The 20,818-nt window shown below is 32.3% G+C and overlaps 2 protein-coding genes across 5 annotated transcripts; one reads left to right on the top strand and one right to left on the bottom strand.

Moving 5' to 3' along the window:
- Window positions 1-1,651: 1,651 nt before the first annotated feature.
- On the top strand, window positions 1,652-4,786 carry LOC127260881 (pentatricopeptide repeat-containing protein At1g02150-like). The gene is made up of 2 exons (XM_051288899.1): window positions 1,652-2,166; window positions 3,373-4,786. Exons 1-2 carry the CDS (start codon window positions 1,759-1,761, stop codon window positions 4,600-4,602), a joined length of 1,638 nt encoding a protein of 545 aa, XP_051144856.1. The 5' UTR covers window positions 1,652-1,758; the 3' UTR covers window positions 4,603-4,786.
- A 766-nt stretch (window positions 4,787-5,552) lies between these two features.
- On the bottom strand, window positions 5,553-19,875 carry LOC127260890 (dol-P-Man:Man(7)GlcNAc(2)-PP-Dol alpha-1,6-mannosyltransferase). 4 transcript variants are annotated; one of them, XM_051288910.1, is made up of 21 exons: window positions 19,685-19,874; window positions 19,493-19,578; window positions 18,417-18,458; window positions 18,026-18,071; window positions 16,837-16,923; window positions 16,208-16,263; window positions 15,876-15,993; window positions 15,068-15,126; window positions 14,412-14,483; window positions 13,865-13,928; window positions 13,665-13,768; window positions 12,612-12,683; window positions 12,070-12,156; window positions 11,915-11,982; window positions 10,741-10,809; window positions 10,591-10,673; window positions 10,419-10,521; window positions 9,038-9,103; window positions 8,645-8,738; window positions 8,470-8,562; window positions 5,553-6,154 (listed from the first exon to the last, which is right to left on the bottom strand). In XM_051288910.1, the coding sequence occupies exons 1-20, from the start codon at window positions 19,716-19,718 to the stop codon at window positions 8,485-8,487; spliced, it is 1,488 nt and encodes a 495-aa protein (XP_051144867.1). In that variant the 5' UTR covers window positions 19,719-19,874; the 3' UTR covers window positions 5,553-6,154; window positions 8,470-8,484. The 4 variants fall into 4 exon arrangements, with proteins under 4 accessions (XP_051144867.1, XP_051144896.1, XP_051144885.1 ...); XM_051288939.1 differs by having other exon boundaries at window positions 19,493-19,599; XM_051288928.1 differs by having other exon boundaries at window positions 5,568-6,154; window positions 10,419-10,518; window positions 19,685-19,871.
- Window positions 19,876-20,818: the final 943 nt, after the last annotated feature.

Consider the following 20,818-nt stretch of genomic DNA (forward strand, 5'->3'; position numbering starts at 1 on the left):
AGAGCGTGGACACGTGGACGGTCGGATGGGTTAGAGATTGGACCTGTGGGTAGATCTGGACCGCAAGTGTTTTAGCTTTGTTTTTTTTTTAAAAAAAGAATTATAGATAAAAGTTTGGAAATATTTAATTTGAATTTATATTAAAATATTATTTGAAATTATATTTATTTGAGAATTTATTATTATTTTTTCTTTGAAAACAATAGTAAAATTTGAGGTTGATTATGCTAAATAAAAAACTCTTGGCTTGTTTGTTTAGTATTTTGGTTGAGGAATACTTTTTTTCTCTTTTTAGTACAAAGTAAAACATTTTGTAGGGAGAAAGTGTGCATTCAGTCCTGGGCAGTGGGAATTTTGGTCGTCTGCTTGACATTTGCTATGGATTATTGCAATGTTATGGGTATTGAGGTCTGGTAATTGGTGCGATTCATTGTGTATTATTATATTCGCATTTATCAGTAATATCAGTGATCTTGTTTTAAAAAAAACATTTTGTAGGTAATATATATACTCTTTCTGTTTCATATTTATTTATTTATTTTCTTTTATGAAATTTTAGAAATATTAGTAATATATTATATTGAGATATAGTAAAAGTAAAAGTAAAAAGATTAAGCTAATTTTATTAGTATTGTATGATATAAAGCTAATCTTATTAGTATATAATACAATTATTGAAAAAAAAAATTGAATATTTTGTTATGAGACGAATTAAAATAAAAAAATAATAAAACTGTTAAGGGATAGAGAAAATATTATATATTTAAAACTAAAAAAATATATATATTGAAATAATGTAATATATGTTAAAATATACGGTGAATTATAATGTAATATACATTAAAATATGTATAAATATATGCTGATCATCCTTGAAATCCGACTTATCCACCAAAAAAATCTTTGTCTAAAAAAAATTAATTGAAAGATCAAACGCTTGGGGTTTTAGTTTGGTTAGTCCTTAGGAGCATAATAAAAAAACAAAGTAAAAATAATAAGAAAAATTTTGATAAAAAAAATAATATACAGTAACTAATACTACTATTAGTTGAAATGTAATAATAATAATAATAATAATAATAATAATAATAATAATAATAATAAAAGTATATATTTATAAGTAAAATGTCGAAAAAAGAAGTATAATATTTATACATGATATAAACATAAATTTGATAATAGACTTAAACAAAAAATAATGGATTTGTTTACCTTTTGTAAGTAATTTGATATAAAAAAAATACAATATATATTCATAATAAAGTAATATATATACTTTTTCGTTCTAATTTTAAATATATATACACGGATATTAAATTATTATTAATTTTTTTAAAATTATAAATATATTATATATATATATATATGATTATTTAATATACATTTTTACTGATTAATAAATATTATTATTTTTTAATTGGTACACAATTCCAAAAAACATTGAGTATAATATATTATATATTTTATTTACTTATAAAAAAAATTAGTAATTTAATAATTTTTTATATTACCAACTCAATACCCGAATTTACTTATGCATGTACCAGGAGTCCCAGGACCGGCCGGGAGCTGTAAAATGAATAATCTAACTACACCTTTCCTTACAGTAAGGGCAGTCTGAGCAGTACAGTACAGATTAATCTGGATTACAGCTCCGGGTTCTCATCATTTACGCAATGCGACCCACCAAATTTCCTGTGTACTACTGTCACTTCAGCTTAAACCCTAAACCCTAATTTCCGCACTACCGCGTGCGCCATGCTCCTCCGATCCATCGCCCCGAATTATTGCCACCAGAATCACGGCGAACTCTGCATTTCGAGTTCGGCTTCATTCCCGTCATGCGGATATCTGCGAAATTCAGCTTCATTTTTAATCAAGCCTGTCGTCTTCACCAGGTATGGAACCCGTAGGAAGTCGGCCTCTGTTACATGCTTGTCGAAGTCGAAATTTCGTAGCTACAGAACGGTTGACTATGAAAGGAGGCCTCCGTCGAATTGGAAAGACCTATGCAAGAGAATTTCCCTGGTGGATTCCCTGAATCGGAGCTCTGCTTCGGTGTTTTTGAGCCAGGCGGAGGGCGAGGGCGAGCTGCTCTCGAAATGGGACCTTTGCAGAGTCGTCAAAGAGCTTCGGAAGTTCCGACGCTACAAATCTGCTCTTGAGGTATATAAATTAACCTTCAAAATTTCCAACAACATTTGATTTAATCAGATAAAAGTCTGCTACTACAATCCTGCTATTCAGAGCCTGTCGGATTCGAGTTTGGTTCATGAGAGTTTCGATGTTTATGAAACAGCACAGATGATGTTACATATCTTAAAGTAGGACTTGAGTGTTGCTGATTATAGGTACTCCTGAGTTGCTATGGGCGATTTTTGTGTTCATTTGTTTATAGGTGGTGATGTCGAAGACTTTATCGTATGGATTTGTGTATGATGGTATATGACTCAATATTCGGTGTCTTAAGAGTGTACGAATAATTGATTACATGCTGCTAGTGCTTCCTACAAATTGATGTGAGATTGTGTAGGTTGTGTTTCATTAGGGATGGGATTGTTGTATTCTAACCATAAATCGAGTTCGCTCGTTGTTGTTAATAGGAATGAATCTTGTTTGTGGTGCAATTGTAATAAAGATCATAAATATCTTGATGATTCATCTGTCCAAAGCTCTCTATTGAGCAAGGGGACATAACCTAACCCGATGAAGTAGTCGGCAGATGTAGAGCAGGGGATGCTTTATTGGTTTCATTTCTGTTCTTCTGGATGTTCTATTTGTTTGGGGGTTTGGATTTTGCGTAAAAATTTTGAATTTGAATAGTTGTGTAATACGATATAAATAAGTATTGATTTGATGTTTTGAATGTAAAATTAATTTTTAGTATAATATAAAAAATAAAAAATAAGTGTTTGATTTGATATTTTTTGGTGGAAAATTATTCGTGAATAGTAAAAATTGGGTGAAGTTTGATAAAAGAACACACCCTATACTGAACTTCTGGATGTGACGATGTGTATGTGAGATTGATGATCTATCAGATCAATAGTTACCTTATTGCAAAACTTTGATATTTTGTACTCCCTCATTTCCAATTCAACGGGGCTTTTTGAAGTTTTGTAGTAAATTAAAAAACAATAGTATTTTATTGGTTAGTGGAAGTGTGTAAGAGTTTTTGCAGTTTTGTCCATTGACATAATTGCATGTGTAATGGCATATTTGTAATTTAAGTAAAATTAAAGATATTTTGGTATTAGTGTATAACTTTTTTGACGGACCAAAATTGTAAAAATGGTACGTTGAATTGAGATGGAGAGAGTATTTCTTGTGTTTAATTAATCATTTTTTTTTTTTTTTTTTTCCGCCTTGCAGGTCTATGAATGGATGAATAGTAGAGACGATAAGTATCTTATAACCTCAAGTGACGCCGCTATTCAACTCGATCTGATTGCTAAAGTGGAAGGGGTTCAATGCGCCGAGCATTATCTCCAGAAACTCTCGAATGGCTTAAAAGACAGGAGAGTTTATGGCTCTCTTTTGAATGTGTATGTCCATGCGGGAATGAGGGAAAGTGCCGAATTCCTAATGAAGGAAATGCGAAAAAGAGGCTACTTTGCTCATACCCTCTCATACAATGTGATGATGACGCTCTACATGAAACTCAAAGATCATAATAAGATCGAGCTATTGGTGTCCGAGATGAAGGAAAAGAATGTTGCGCTTGATGTCTGTACGTACAATATTTGGATGTCATCCTGCGGATATCAAGGATCGATTGCGAAAATGGAACAAGTTTACGAACAAATGAAGGCGGACACCACTGTCAGGCCAATATGGACTACATTTAGCACCATGGCTACAATGTACATTAAATTAGGAGAAATCGAGAAAGCTGCAGGCTATTTGAGGAAGATTGAAAGCATGATGACTGGTCGGGATCGCGAGCCGTATCATTATCTTATCAGTCTTTACGGCAGCTCCGGTAAAAAAGAATCAGTTTATCGGATATGGAATGATTACAAGAATTCATTCAGCAAGATTCCTAATTTCGGCTTCCAAGCCGTTATCTCCACCCTGATTGCTGCCAACGACATTGACGGGGCTGAGAAACTCTACGATGAATGGCTCGGGGTGAAAACAAAATACGACCACAGAATTGGGAATCTTATTCTAGCGCGGTATGTTAAGGAGGGGAAATCCGACAAGGTAAAAGACTTTTTTAACCAAATGATCGAGGCGGGCGGGGAGCCTAATTCGATGGCTTGGGAGATTCTTTCGGAGGACCATATTCGTAATTTGAGGATTTCCGAGGCCGTGTCGTGCTTGAGGAATGCTGCTACGGTTAATGGATCGAAGCGATGGAAGCCTAAACCTGCGAATGTGTCGGCCATTCTCGAGATTTGCGAGGAAGAAGATGATATGGCTAACAAGGATGTTTTAATGGATGTTTTGCAGGAAGTCAGGTGCCTTAGCGACACGAAATACATGGGATATGTTTCTGACTTGCGCGATGGGAAGATTACGAGCTGTGATCAAGCAGACCGTAACGGTGACGGCGATTGCATCGATACCGATGTCTACCAATTCCTGGAAAGCTTGTGAGAACTCATTTATCTCAAGTAAGGTATGTTTCTTACATATAGTTCATTGGGTAAGTTTATAGTTTGAGCATAAGTAAGGTTACTTGAATTTTGGAGAAATATTAGATGAGATATGATATTTTAAATGGGGGAATAGATGTTGTATATGCCTTGTTCTTTCGGTGTTTTATAGTATAAATTATACTCTCCTTTACCCATTTACTTTTTGCACATAATTTTAGAAATATTAGTATTATATTGGAATATAGTAGAAATAAAAGTAAAAAAACTAAACTACCCATTGTATGATATAAAAGTAACGACATGTGTAATATATTGTAAATTAAAAGAGTATTTGTAATGTTAGATAGATAGTACAGTTACTAAAAACGATAATGGATACTTTGTTATGAGACGAATCAAGATAAAAAATAGATAGATTGTTAAGAAATGGGGGAGTACTTCATATTCCGCCCTCGTCTATCCCAATTCAAAGTACTAGTATATTCTCCTCAAAGTATTTGTTTCTTATTTTTAAAAAAATAATTATACATTAATACTAAACTATCTCTAATTTTTATTTAATGAATATAGTATTCCTTCCGTACCATATATAGTGAAATATTTGATTTTCGACACGGGAAATTTAAGTAGACAGTAAACAAAATAAATTGGGAATTAGATTATGTAATTTAAAAATATATATTTTTTTATTTGAATGATGCGATATGATAAAGTGTATTTAATTATTTTATAATTTAAAAATATTGCAAAGTATGTAAAACATACAAGAATGAAAAATATTATATTTTAAAAAGTATACAAATGAGAGAAGACTTTTGATAAATTGAGTGCGTAAATAGTTAAAGTATATTTGTAAACAAATGTAATATGAAACGGTATAAACCAGCCGGGCTCAGACATGAAATGTTCAACTCAGTAGCAACTCGATTATTATTAGCATCAATGCAAAGAAGCACACCAAAATCACAGCGAACTTTCACCAAAAGAAGCCACAACTAACCCAAACCTCTCATCCACAATCTCATCCTCTCCTTTACTCAACTCTGCAAGAAGTCGTAAAACCGGCATCAATGCAGCCAGAGCAACAAAAAGAATCGTCTCACCTTTTGTCAGAACGAGCCCAAGAAGCGTCACTGAACCTACAAGAAACCAGGCCATAATGACGAGAAGCACCCGGGGCCATGTCCCTATTTGCTTGTAGAAAGCTATGAGATCGGGGAGAATGCGAAGCAATCCGACATAAAGTAAAATGACATGTGATGAAGCAAAGAAAGAAATCAACGACAGTTTGTGTTTCTGCAAAAGTGTCATAAATTGTGCAATCCAGATGAACATTGCATAGTATAAACCGAATTTTTCCAGGTACACGATGACTCTAACAGCAGGAGACTTTTGTGAGGACTCGGAAAATACAGTTAAGGGACTTGAAAGGAAGAAGGTACAAAACTTATTTCGGCTTGGAATATTCAGCTCTGTGTCGATTGAGAGGGATGGCTGCGAATCGAAGCTGGCGCAAGATGTGGCAGAGGTAGCCATGTCTGAATTAAAACCTACAAGAATTTATCATTCAAGAAGGAATAGAATACAGAGCAGAGTGAATATAAACAATAATATCTGTCTGCCCCAATCGAATCGAAATTGAAGAAGTCAAAAGTTAAAAAATGAGACTTTCATGAATCTTTGCTGGCAACGAAGAACAAAGTATATGCTTCTATGGAAGTTAATACAAAATTAGGAATTGGAAACAGTCAAAGTAAAGGGTTTGTTCTTTTATACCTTACACCATTCCCGATAAGATTTTTCTATTCATATTTCTGTGTAAAAATACACTATTTAAAATAATAAAAAATCACTTCATCCAAACAAAGTCACAGTTCTTTAAAATACTTTCACAATTTTCAATAACAAAAAAGAAAATCAAATGATGTAATGGAAAGTGATGTTCTTGCATATGGGCTTTGTAAAATTATGATTTGTGAATCAAGTGGTTGAGGTCTCCGATGCAAGTAATTAAGTCAATGCTATTTATTTATTGTGAAAATAAATTATAAAGACTGAAAAATTGCATTGTTAACGAAAATAGAGGCCTATAATAGGCATAATATACAAACTCAATAGACTCAAATCTAAATAAGATAAGGCCAAATCTAAATTTACTAAATCTAAACTGAATATCTAAAATATCTCAACATATATATATATATATAATTTGTATCAATCATTCAACCTTAGCTTTCATGTATAGAGAGGTTGGATACGGATGCACAGAGAATACGTGAGGCCTATGAAGTTGAAGCTTTCTAAAGGTGTAGAATATAACATTCACCAGAGTTGTTTCTATGAGTCTAAACAAGAAATAAGGTCGCGTAAAATACATTTCTTGCCTGGCAACGGTTAAGCACTGCAATTGCTATGATATGTGTTTGTGTGTTGAGGTTGGGTATGGTAAAAAACAAAATAACAATTGATATGTTACAACTACAATGCAAATGGTTCTAGCTAATTTGTGGCATACTTGATTAGAAGATGATGACTTATGCCCAAGTTTACTACGATATATAGGAGAGGATCATTTATTGAATTTTTAAGAAATTATAGGACATGAACGATGGCGCCTCCGCCTGATTTAGTTATTACCAAATGAGTCATGAGTGTTATAATGAAGACACCCTATCTCTACATGGGATCAAGAATCAAATCAGAAGGAGAAAAATGACTATTTCATGCAAAGCCATCCAACCTGTCCAACTGGGCAACCATAGCTGCGTCCATAAGTAGTACACCAATAACTTTTTTACGGGCAACGTGATCCATAAACCACATAATGGCTGTGGATTTTCCAAAAATAAAAAATAAATGAAGGCTTAGATTGATTGGGGGAAACATTTGGACTCATTATTGAAATAGATCTAGTTGTGGATTGTTCGGAAATGAATTTTCATAGTTGAATTAATTGTACATTAGTAAGATTAATAGATTATTGTTAAATTCAAAGTTTAATTATATGGGATATATGATAAAGTTCAAGCACCATCATTTGGAGTCTCACTTTCCATAAGTTGATTTAATGGGAAAAACATTATAGTTTTCATAAAAAAACACTATAATTAAGGTTGTCTTTTTTTTTTTTTTTTTTTTTTTTTTTTTTATCAAATAAAAAACTACATTATTCAGTCCATACAATACAATATTTTATCTCACAAAACATACATCAAAATACTATTTAAACCAACACTCAAATAAAAAGCTCAATTTCAAATCAAAACCAAATAAACCCTAATTTCCCCCATCTTTGTGCTTATTACCCTAGCTTCTTTTATGGTGTTGGCCTATGAATCTTACTTTTATTTACATTTTGCACATTAAACTACATCAGTGCAACATGGTTCATCCTTATTTAATGCACTTTCCCAGCTCTTATATAACTAATGGTTGTTTTCCAACTTCCAAGAATAGTCATAGTCATAATTTGTATGACTATTGTCGCTGAAATGCATTCCCAACTAGTTCTACGAATAATCAATGTAGATATCAGTCTAAGTGATTGTGCCCTAGTGAAACAAGACTATTATAGAAAGAAGACCTATCCATACACTATTTATTTTTATTTTTTTTTACAAAAATTGCATGCAATGATGCTTCCTGAAGTCAGTAAGTAGTAAACAGTTATCCATTTTCAGTTAGAGCAGAGTGAACCTTCAAATGTTCGTAAATTTTTCAGTTTCAAGCTACTAAACTATAGCCAAATGTAAAGAAGCACAAAACATATAAGTTTCAGTTGTTTATCCGTATATATGATCCAGAACCGATAATATTTTCCATGTTATTTATCTCATAGAGAATGCAGTTTCAGTTAAGATCTTACCTCACTCACTGTAGATTAGCACCCCGGCCAGCTTCTATGCATTATATCCTTACTTTTGGAATTTCCATGGACATATACCTTGGGATGTTTGACCTATTGAACATAGAGAAGTAAATGCTATATGCCATGCCAGTATGAAGAAAGGAAAAGGGCGAGAATGTGTTTTGCCCCTTACAAGTGATATGGGAGGAAATCCAACATGAAGACGAGCCCCAGAAAACCCTTTTATGCTAAACAGACACCTATAACCACTTATTAAAGCATGTTCGCTGCAAAACCAGCAAACACAAAAAGCATGGGGTTCACAGTATTTATGACGGAAGAATGAATTTGAATGGAAAGCAGAGCTCAAGCTTCAGTAAGACATGTTAACAGGACCTCAATCACTTCAAAATTAGATAGATTTAGCTAGCTTCAACGCGAGGATCCTTGAATCAGATTGATAAAGAATTGACATAAACACCAAAGAGACTAACCAGTTTAATATCATTCACCAAAGCATATCAATAGTCCACATGATACATGCTGGTCTGGCATACATATATGCATGCAGTGGCATGAAACTCACCTTAAAAGGTATGTAAAATTTCTTTGCTGAAATTCCTCCAGAGGAATATCTTCTTCTTTTGAGTACCTGGGAGAGAAAGAGAGAGCGAAATCAGTTAAATCAAAAAATTCATGAATCTGGTGTTGCATAGTATGCATACAATACTCATTTGAAACTTTCTATTTCAAAAAGTTATTGCAGTATTGCACAAACAATACCCATTTGAAAAGGCCTCAAGATTCTCAAGGTGGTATAGCACTAGTACTAAGTAAATTAAAACATCCGTAATAAAGCAGTTGATTGGACAACTGAAGAGAGCCAAGCTTTGACTCAGGCGGCACTTGAGCTCACTCAATTAGGAAACCAAGATCAAGCCCAGCAAGATGAGTATATATTTTTCACTCGAGTATGAGCTTGTTTAAACCAAATGAGCCTCGAACCGATAATTCCTATGAAATAAGAAATTATTCAACAAAAATCACAAATTAACCCGCGTGTTTGTTCGAATTGAGCGCATTGGCCGGGTTAATTATCAAGCAGTTTTCATGCTCAAGCCCACTTGCCAAGTTCAAGCCTAACAAACCTTCAAGCTATTTGATTCATTTTAAAACACTAAATTATATCAATGAACACAAGAAACAAAGTGAAGTATATTTTATGCCAAGAATCATATGCAAAGGGATGATATTACACATACCAAAGTACACACAATAATCAGAATCATGTGATTTGTTCACTTTGCATTTTTTTTCTGACTTTTTACTATTTCAACATATCAATTCCCTTTGAGAACATTACATCTAACATCCCTTTCCCGTACAAACATCATATCTAAAAATCATTTCACCTCAAACAAAACACACACACACAAAAAGAAACACCAAGTGAACACGCAGTAATATTCTAATTTTAAAACATGGAAGTAGTAGCTCGGAACATATTTGGTTGTGAATATTTTTAGGATTTTTACTATTCCAAAAAAATATCAAATCAAAACACCTATTTATTTATTATATTAAAATTTAATTTTACATTCATAGCATTATATTACATTTATTTCAATTCAAAACCCAAACCCAAAATCCACAACCAAACACACCCATAAGTTTTGTAAAAAGAACCTAGAAAGGAATAGATAGTTTCATATAAAAGTACAGGAAAAGTGAACCTTTCATTCTATCTAAAAAATATTGTTAAGGCAGAGAAATCTAAATCAAATGTACATATCACCAACCCGGGTGGACATTTATAGAAAGCTAATGATGACTTTGTACCAACAATTATCCTTGATTTTGAAAGCCTAAGGAAATTGTGGAAGCACACCAAATATTTTCAAAAAAATCATTAGAATTCGACACATTAAATTATAAACAGAATTTCAACAAAAAGATAATAGGCATACCGCCATGGTTCAGGATTTTCACAGAAGCGGGACACTCCATTAATTGCTGAGAAAGTGTCAATATGAACCCATACTTCCTTTGAATTGTTTTCTAATTGACCTGCTACAAGAAAAATGAATTCAGCGTGTGGGGTGAGTGCAAGGAAAGGGAGCATAGGAAGGGAGATCTCACCCATCTTATGCAATGCTTCGAGGGCATGGCCACTTGGATAGTTCTCATATGATGCCATAAATATCATGAGTGTGCACCCTAGACTACATAAAGTGAAGTCAGCCGAAATATCGTGATTAAATCATAGAATGATATATTGCTTCACTTAACCTGATCAAGAACAATGCCAGCATGCCAACATAAAGAAATTTCCAAACACTCTTCCTCCTATTGTTGTAGCTGGAGAAAATCACGAAAGCAGACCAAATAAAATCATCAGGCACAGACATAAGATACAAAAGCGATGGCTGACTTATACTTGATTTTTTGGCATGTAGCAAAGATGCAGAGAGATAAAATGAAGTACAAGTGTGAAAGTCTGAACAACTTAACAAATAAAAGATCTGATAAAATAATACTTCCAACAAGGGGTAGAAAACTCGAGGATTTTGAGCACACACACCAAAGACACACAAAAGTTGTTCGCAGAAATATACTTTTATTAGAAGACATAAAAGACAGTTTTTTTGTTCTTTCTGAGAAATAATCCACTCTTCCCCAGCTCCTGAATAAGCCTAGGCTAAGGCAGAGTTGTGAAGAATGGATGACTTTCAGAAAATGGGTGAGCAGACAGACATGCTAGAGTAGAGAAAATCTATCTCTCATAGTTCATCTTGACAGTAACAAGTCACAACTATCTTTATCAATTAATTTGCCACATGAGATGCTCAAACAGTAGACTCTTTAGATGGAAAGTGCTGTAAAATTAATGATTAACGCTATTGCTACTTAGATTTTCTTCAGCTGGCATTGTAAATAAATAAACATTAGTAATACAATGCAAACAAATAGAATGCAAACCTAAAGGTTGTTCACCCAGATGTCTTATGACTTTATTACGTTGTGGATCTACTATTTACCAAATTTCAATTTCTGAAGGGGTAGAAACACCCAATTTCTCTGGGTTGAGTATTTTCTCTTGCAAACTAGGGAAAAATAGTCATAGATCTACTTCATATATGTGTATTCTTCTTTTACAATTTAGTAAAAGTTGGTGATGTAGTTTATTCAAGCAGTAGAACTACCTTGCTAAGCCATTTTCTATAGCCGTTAACTTTTTTGCAATTTCTACTTTGTTATGCAAGTAAACAAAAAAATCACAGAATTTTCTAAGCCGCTAACCATCATGGTTCATGCACTCTTTCAGTACTATAAGAAATGAAAATCTATGGGTCTCCCAAGGTAGAAAGAAATCAGCATCAAAATGACTGGCAGATACATTAGGAACAATAGGTTCTAACTTTCTGTAGCAAGTAATTAAACATTAACTAGAGAAGCTACATACATTCTGGTTGCTGCCACTGCTGCTGAAAAGTTGAAAATTGGAAAAGAACTAATAATGAACCGGAGTTCCTGCAGTAGTAAAGTTTTGATAACTAGTTGTGTTTGAAACAGTATTTATGACGTCAAATGCAGCCAAGCACAATGTGTTTGCATTACCTTATGGGGGAGCTTTGAATAAATTAAAACAAATGACAGAGCAGGAACAACATAAAACAAGGCTCTTCTGTCAAATAAAGCACCCAACTGCAATAAAAAAATTAAAAAAAATAAATAAATAAATAAGAAAAAAACTTTATCAGACAAAATGAAATTTTAGTTATTAGTCTCTCAAGAACGTAAAAAACCATTAAACAGGGTGATAATTTGTTCCCATTAGAACTTGCATTTGCAACATCTTCCGTTTCACAGGCTTTCATTAAGTATCAGATCAAAATTTTGAGTGTTTTCATATATTGATGCCAAATAACTTTAACAAATCAAGTAATGAAAATCTACACACATGATATTCATTATGCAATACTAATGAAATAGTTGCACAGAATATTAAGCTATAGGATTGATCAATGGAGAATGATATGATACTGGTGTTAAAGGAAAACTGATTGTATGCATGCAAGGAGAACAAACAAAGAAGTTTAAAGGTAGGTTTCAGGTGCATTGATCAACATTCTACAATTATCATATTTTGTGTCACTCACCACAAAAAGTGGATATGCTGCCAGCAAAGAACGTGGAAGAGCTGATGTGAAGTACCAGTGGAAAGAATGTGTCTGAAGGCAAGATAGCAAGAAACAAAAAGAGAAATTTGAAAATTACATGAAGAAAGAATCAACAGACACAAATATAGCAAGGAAATATTCACTTTTCAGTCAAGCCTAGAGTAGTATTCATGTTAGACGCTTTCAACATCAAAGAAAGAATGCTTGTCCTCTGCTTAGCATATATCTACAAATAGTCATATTCATACAATCGAGCATTTAATAGCCATAGTTAATGTTAGAACAAGATAAAAGAAATTAGAACAATCAAACGAAACCAAGTATTTGCCTAAAAGCCTCCAAACTACTTTATTTCCAAGTTCAATAATGCGTTCGAACCTAGGTATTTGTCATTTAATACTACTACTAAATCCTACTTACTAGAAATAAATAAGTCCACACAATAACCAAATGGCAAGCCCAATTCAAAATATAATATCTTAACGGAAGACAAATATATAAAGTTTAAACCCGCGAACAACAGGCCCAAGCTCGTTCTTGTCATCGATATACAAGTAACCATTTAAACTTACATACTCTGCAACATTATCTGTTCAAAACTAAAATGTGTTATCCCAAATGAATAAGTAACTGTCACTCTATTCAATGAAGGCCATTACAAGGACAAACTTGAAATAAGTTGACATTCCAACATAATTAACAATATTACAAATTTATCCAAGTAGTAAAGACCTACTATATTAAAATAAAAACTAGGATATCGATCATAATTCCATATGGAAATGCAATTCAATATTACCTAACATGATTGACTCATATCCTCACAGATATTACAAGTCAGTACTAACATTATGTAACTTTAAGCAAACAAATAAAGAACCAAGCTCAGAAGCATGAATAATTTCATTCTTGTTTAGACCATAGATGATACAATTTTGCACTTGCTTATATGCTGTGAACCACAAAGATAAGAGAAATTGACATAGAAATGCAAAGAAGATATAGTAAAAGTTTCCCAAAATGAAAGGATACACCCCATTCAGAACTTCGATTCAACACAGAATTGAACCAAAAAACTTCAAACTCAGGCCACAATAACTTCCTCCACAGGAATGAATCAACTATTACAGTTAGACCTGTAATGGATAATATAATGAATATATATTATGATCAACATAATTGTATTTAAATACATAAAGAGATGTAAAAATGGCATAATTTCCTTCACAAACCTATACAAAACATAGCAGCTGCCGTACAGGATAATATAGCTTTTGGCAATGAAACTGATCTTGTCTGCAAATTAAGTCAACAAAGTCAGAAACTAGTAGAACTTCATGCAAACATAGCACAAACAACAGCAGAAAACAGCCATCAATGTGTCATATCTTATTAGAATTGAAAATTTTAAAGGATGGCACACTACCTATGCACCCGTATTTTAGTTATCGCACAAGCTCCGAAATTCAAATCAAGTTTAATATACGAAACGGAATAGTAAAATTCTAAAGAAATATATTTTTTAGAATATGTTGTCTATAAATTTTACTACCAAAAACTAATAAATAAATAAAGCATCTGTCAAGTTGGTTGAGTAAGAATTTTTCTCTGTATAAGTAGACAGCTATAGGATTTTGATAAACATAAGAATGCATTAAAACTGAAGAGAACTTCATGATTGAGCAAACTAATAAACTTAGTAGATCAAAATCAGGAGAGTTAAAAGCATAAATCAAAAGGGACCAGGTAATGATACTAGTTACGGGTCACACAGCATACCAGCAATAGCTCCAGGCCCAGTGGTGCAGCCAGTAATAAAATGTCACATCTGAACATGAGGGTAGCAAAAACCTGCCAATTAAAAAACCAAGCTGTAATGATGTTTATCCCATTAAATTCTCTATTTTTCTACTTATCAAGGGAACTTCCTGGACTGAGGGAAGTGAAGAGAATCATAACTTAAAGAGAAGAATAAGCTATTGCAATATGTGAACAGGGTATATTAGAAAATCTAAATAAATAAATAAATTTCAAATATAATAAGGTTAAAATCAGATGGATGCCAAAATGCCAATCCAGAATAGCCAGAATCAAAAGATAAGATGTATGCATAAGCCTGAAAAGATGATGTTTTTCTGCAAACTGAATATGTGTTGATGATGAGAGACAAATAAGAAAATACCAGTTGACATATTTAAATTTCGGAAAAATTGCAAGATAATTGCTGATCCAATTAATAAAATGGAAATCATAATAGTAAATGAGATAAAGAGAAGGCAACAAAATACAAGCTGTATCTTTGTCAAGTAACAGGAACTAAGATTTACTGGGGCAGTGAAATGAGAAACTAGAACATTATTTATATACACACAAATGAATCATAGGCACAGTATCTGATAGATATTGCGAACTTTCAACAGTTAGAGCAACCATACCAAATAATTAAGTGCTGCATAATAGCTCTTCTTAAACCAACATCCATACGCCAAGTTAACTACACAACAAATTGGCATAACATTAGTGCAAAAAAATGAAATGTCAGCAAGGTTATATGTTGACAATTAAACATTCAAAAGTTCAATTATAAGGAAAGTATATATTGGAGTGGAACAAATCTTCAGTGGGCACACATCAGCAATTTGTTGTATTAACAATGATGTCCTGATTTGAAAATTTAATAGGAGTGTACTCTAGTCAATATCACTGCAGAAAAGAACAATTTTAATGGAAAACTAGGATTCACACTCAAAACACAGCCAAAAAAAATAGTCCTACTGGAAATGAAGCCAACTCAGATATAAGGGTGTGTTTGTTTGGGGGATTTGTCAAGATTTTCACTATTCACAAAAAATTTCTCCCCCTCCTCCAAAAACATCAAATCAAATACCTATTTTTCATTTTTATATTATACTAAAAATTAATTTTACATCCAAAACATCACATCAACACCTATTTAAATCACATTATACAACTATTCCAATTCAAAATTTTTACTATTCAAATCTCAACTCAAAATCCAAACCTCCAAACAAACACACCCTTAATAGTATTCTGACTAACTACATGTAAGGAACTTAGCCAATCCTCAGTTCAATCAAGTTGGAGATTGGTCTAATCATACACGGTACCATGTCTGATTCCTGTCATAACATATTGAGCAGCAAATCTTCATTTCAGGAGGAAACAGACCTTGCCAGCATAAATAAATAAAAGGTTTCAGGTCATCACCGCAGGTGATATTACCTAGACCAAAAGCCAGTATGTTAGGTAGGGGCCGGGTGCAGTAGAACAGCAAATGAAATTGAAGTGCAGTCAATAATACAAAGAAGGCTTCGACTTGAGATCCAAAACTCTTCCTAATCTGCTTAAAATCACAGAACTTTTGAATGAGTGACGATGAGGACTGTATAAACACTATTATAGATCGGAAAATTATTGAGGAAAAAAGAATGTAAAATGGCAACAATAATAATATAACATATCTTTAGGCATAATTCATTATTATGCAGAACTCGTGGAAATAAATAAGAGTGAAAAGGGTGAAGCAAAATGAAATAGCAATCTCAAGGTTATACCTGGATACGAAAGAACCGCAGTGTGGACAAGATGATGCCACCTAACACGAAACGAACTAAACAGAACATATGACAAAGTGAATTGGCATGGACATATGTTATATGTGAGAAATGTGAATTCAGCAGATTTATGATTAACCGAATGCCAATGAATCACAAAGCAGAAGTGAAAAAACAAATAGCATACACCCTGGGAGAAAGAACCACAAAATGGTCAAACAGACATCAAGGATTCTATGATTCTATATACTACTGATCTCACTAGTTTAGACGTGAAAACTAGTGATATTTGCACAAGGCAAAGAATAGTTTCATTAGACCAATCAGTTTCTGTAATTTTCAAGAAGCAATATCATTGTAGATGGAGATTTTGTCTGTAGAAGAACTATGAAGGCCGATGAAAAAGAATAATAAATTGAATGCAAACATCTGACCAAATTGTATAAAAAGTTATTAATATACATTGGTTATAATTCCTAAATTCCTAAACAACACAAAAGAGACCAAAACATATAGCATGCAAATGCACATAATTCTGTCAAAAATTATTACATTTTTGGTAAATATTGGCAAAAGCTTCTTAATATTAATTTAAAACAACTTTCACATGCCACAGAAATAGGTATTACCTGCATAAAGACTGATTAACTTTGGCAGCTGTAGTAAACTAGCAACCAGTACAAACGGAGAAGCTAAAATTGACACGAGTAGGGCACCTGCAAAAAACAAGAATTTTGTGGAAAGAGCACTACACTCTGATTGATTAACCTTCCCTTGATATTGTTTCTCCACGTTTGAAGGTTATATCACTCATACCCAAGAACTTATACATACATAAGGCACCAAGTATGAAACCAGTAGTGATCAATTCTAAGAGGTATAGATCATTCCAATAAATGGTAGAGCCTAATATTATATTGTAACTATGCTCTGAAACAGATGCAATTAACTAAAATTAGACATCTTCTCTGCTAGTATTAATTCGTCACTTTTGTTGGACAGTTGGCTTATCATTTCACTACATATCTTGCAGGAAAATTTTTAAAAAAAAATAAAAAATAAAAAAATTTGCCAAATGTTTGATACATGAAACAGTGCTTATCCATCAATTTAACAATGGCTTCTTCTTAAAAGCACTTCCATGCCCGAATTTCAACTTGTGTCAGAGATCAATAATACCTTCTTAGGTTGTTATTCCTGAAAGAACTAGACAGCAAACAATCTACCAAAAATCAGCTATTATAACTTCAATAGAACAAAGGAAGACCCCAAATTCTTCACAGGTAGTTGTTGCTTCCGCAAATGGTTCATCTAAAATCAAAGCCAATGATAAATGGAAAATCTCATTTCTAATCTAACTTCCATAGATATAAGAAAAACAGCCATTGCAAGAAAAAATTTCAGCAACAAAATGCATAGGTCGCTAAATTACTTGCTATCTAGTCAAATGTCTGATAGCCTGTACATGCTAAAAGTTAGGCATGGCATGAGAAACTATGTATGCATCATGAACACCGGCGCAGCCAACAGGAATTCGCAATAGGCATGAGAGAGTAATCAGCAAAACTATGTCCACCTCGTAGTCCACAAATCAAGCTGACTACAACAGTTCTATTCCTAATAGCCAGTACCACAACTTACTACGGTACTTATTCATCACTATATCTCCAACTATAGCAATTCAATTGATTACTCACAACTTCTACTGTTGCCAATGAACAAAGACTTTAAATTATATAAATGTACATTTAAGTTTGAAGCCTCTAAAGCAATGGCTACAATAGCAGCACAAGAAAAAAACAGCATGAGGAAACCTACCAATAAATGTACGAGGCACTACACCAGGAAACTCCAAGTGGTCATACTGAGACAGATCAGAAAAAACAATATTATTAGTTAAATAAACCAAATGCCAAAATATTCTGATACTCTCCCTATTTCAAGTATACATCGCTGAGAGAAAAACAAGCATATCAAGAAAACCATTTAATTAGGTATATATTTTATAAATATGCCATCAACTACTTTAATACATTATATCCATTAGATGTAGGAGTAAGCAAGGGAATAACAATTTGGTCAACAATAACAAAACATTCTCAGATGAAAATTATTTTGAAATGCATTTATAGCTCTAAAACGACCAAACTATTTTGAAATAGAGAGAATCCAATTCAGGACAACCGTAATTAGAAAATCTAACATTTACCTTCTCTATATGAAGCCCATGGTACAAAATGTCATGCATTGCCTGTACAATAGGACTCACATTAGAGGGCCTGATCTTTCCCCAATATTCATCAGGACCAAGAACTAAAGGAAACATATATTACAAGATAGTAGCGTTCAAAAGTAAAGCTTGTTCACAGCCAAAGTCCAAAACTATATCTCAATGAACACTAGTAGAAATATAACTTGCTAGACACCGAAGGGCTTGTTCATGTATGTGCTTGTGATTGCCAATATTCTATATCGTCCCATACGTTCATGGAAAAACATTTAGGCTCATTTATTCAGTGCTCATAGACAATTAAATGACTTTGTTTGTTTACCTAAATTGATACAGAGTGTGTTCACTTATGCTTTTGTCCCCATTTTGGCACTATACAATCCACTTTGAAATATATTTTAGCAAAAAACACCACATTAAAAACCTATTATCACATTTAATATGTACTTTTCATAGAAAACTCAAATCTAAAATAACTCAAACACCAAAGACAATCCAAAACATAAGTAATCACACCCCTAATAAGTCAATATTGAAACTTATAGTCAAATAATAAATAAAATATACATAAATAAAAGATAAAAACTTATACTAAAGACATATGAAATCAAAATATCACCAGTTGCAACTTGTAAAGCAAAACAATTAACTGCTGAGTAAATAATGCCTAGTCTCATAATTTATGTAAAATTCCGTAGGCAATGTGATCCTGAACTAACTAAAATTCCATTTTTTCCCCTTTCACTTAAACAAGATCAGTTGGAAGAACAAATGAAGGCCAATGTCATTTCTTCTTGACTCAGTTGGAGTTGTTGATTCATAGCCAATATCGATTACGACAATAGCTCTCAAATTTCTTTACAATCCTTGTTCTATTAACAAGTAAAGCATTGATACAAGCACTTTCTAAAATAATTCAAGAAACATTGAATTAAAATGGAAAACCGTTTCCAAATGATGAAATAAAAAAGGAAAAAAAAAAAAAATCTGATCAAGAAAATAAGTCCATCCAAGAAGCAGAGATGCTAAACCCCAGTCATTGGAATCAATTTTACCTGAACATTGAAGCTTTCTTCAACCTTGGTGTAAGGGGCCATGAATAAATAAAAGGCAGCAATGGAACCCAGCAGCAAATCATACCCTTAATCAAATTCCGAAACCACTGCAGTACTCATTAAATTGACACAATTGAAGTAAACAACAACAAAATTGAATCGAATCGTGACTGTTGGTCAAGTTCATCATACCGTACTGCTGCACGAATTTGGAATTGAGAGCCATTCTGATGTTTATCGCAGCTGGCCAATTCAGAGAAAAGCACGTTGGTAATTTTTCTTCCGGAAATATGAAGAAACGATGAAGATTTTGGAGCGAGTTATTATTATTATGTTAGTATTATTATGTCAGTATTTTGGGAGTTAGGGTTTAGGGCATGACATCAAATTCTCTAAAATAAAAAATATAGTTCATATGGTTTGCTTGTTTTGTGTTTTTATGTGAAGGAATATTTTTTCATATATATATATATTTTCTTTTTACATAAAATATATAAAATTATATAAAAAATATATAAATGTATATATATATTGATAAAATAAACGAACCAACAATTATTTAATTTTTTATCATTTTATTTGCACAAATATAGCATTTTATATATATATAAAATATTAGTATTCAAAGTTAAATAAAAAATAAAATACAATCTACCTTCTTCAAATACTAGTATATATTAATATTTAATTTAATACTACAATATTTTTAATAATTTATTTTTATAATGTTATGTTTTAGTACTTTTCATCTGAAATGTAATTGAATATGGGATGCATTTGTTTAGGGCAGTAATTTTTTTTTTTTTTTTTATATATGAAATAATAAAAGAATTGTATAGGAAATATAAAATTAATGAAATATTATATTTTAAAAAATATATATAAAAAAAATAATAGAAAAAACAAAACCTTGATATTTATGAAATAAATACTTTTCATCCCCTTAAATGTAAACAGTAGAAATAGTAAAATAAACAGAAAAAATTAAATAATATTATTTACCATAAATATATTAAATATAAATTTAACCAACAACTAAAAATAATTACAACTAAAATCACATAATTTTTATTTAAATTATTATATAATTAAAATCAAAATTAATATTTCTTCTGTCCCTTAACAATTTATAAATTTTTCTATTTTGATCGTACTTTATACTAATATTAAAAATACACTTACATAATATATTACACAAATACAATTATTTTTATATCATATAATACAAATTTTTTCTACTTTATTCATATCACAATACGATAAATAAATAGGAGACTGACGGGGGTATTATTCAAAATATTATGTTAAAATAATACTCCCTTCGTC

This window comes from Andrographis paniculata, unplaced genomic scaffold (genome assembly GCF_009805555.1).
Source record: "Andrographis paniculata isolate CXL003 unplaced genomic scaffold, ASM980555v1 Contig15END, whole genome shotgun sequence".
Classification (NCBI taxonomy): domain Eukaryota; kingdom Viridiplantae; phylum Streptophyta; class Magnoliopsida; order Lamiales; family Acanthaceae; genus Andrographis; species Andrographis paniculata.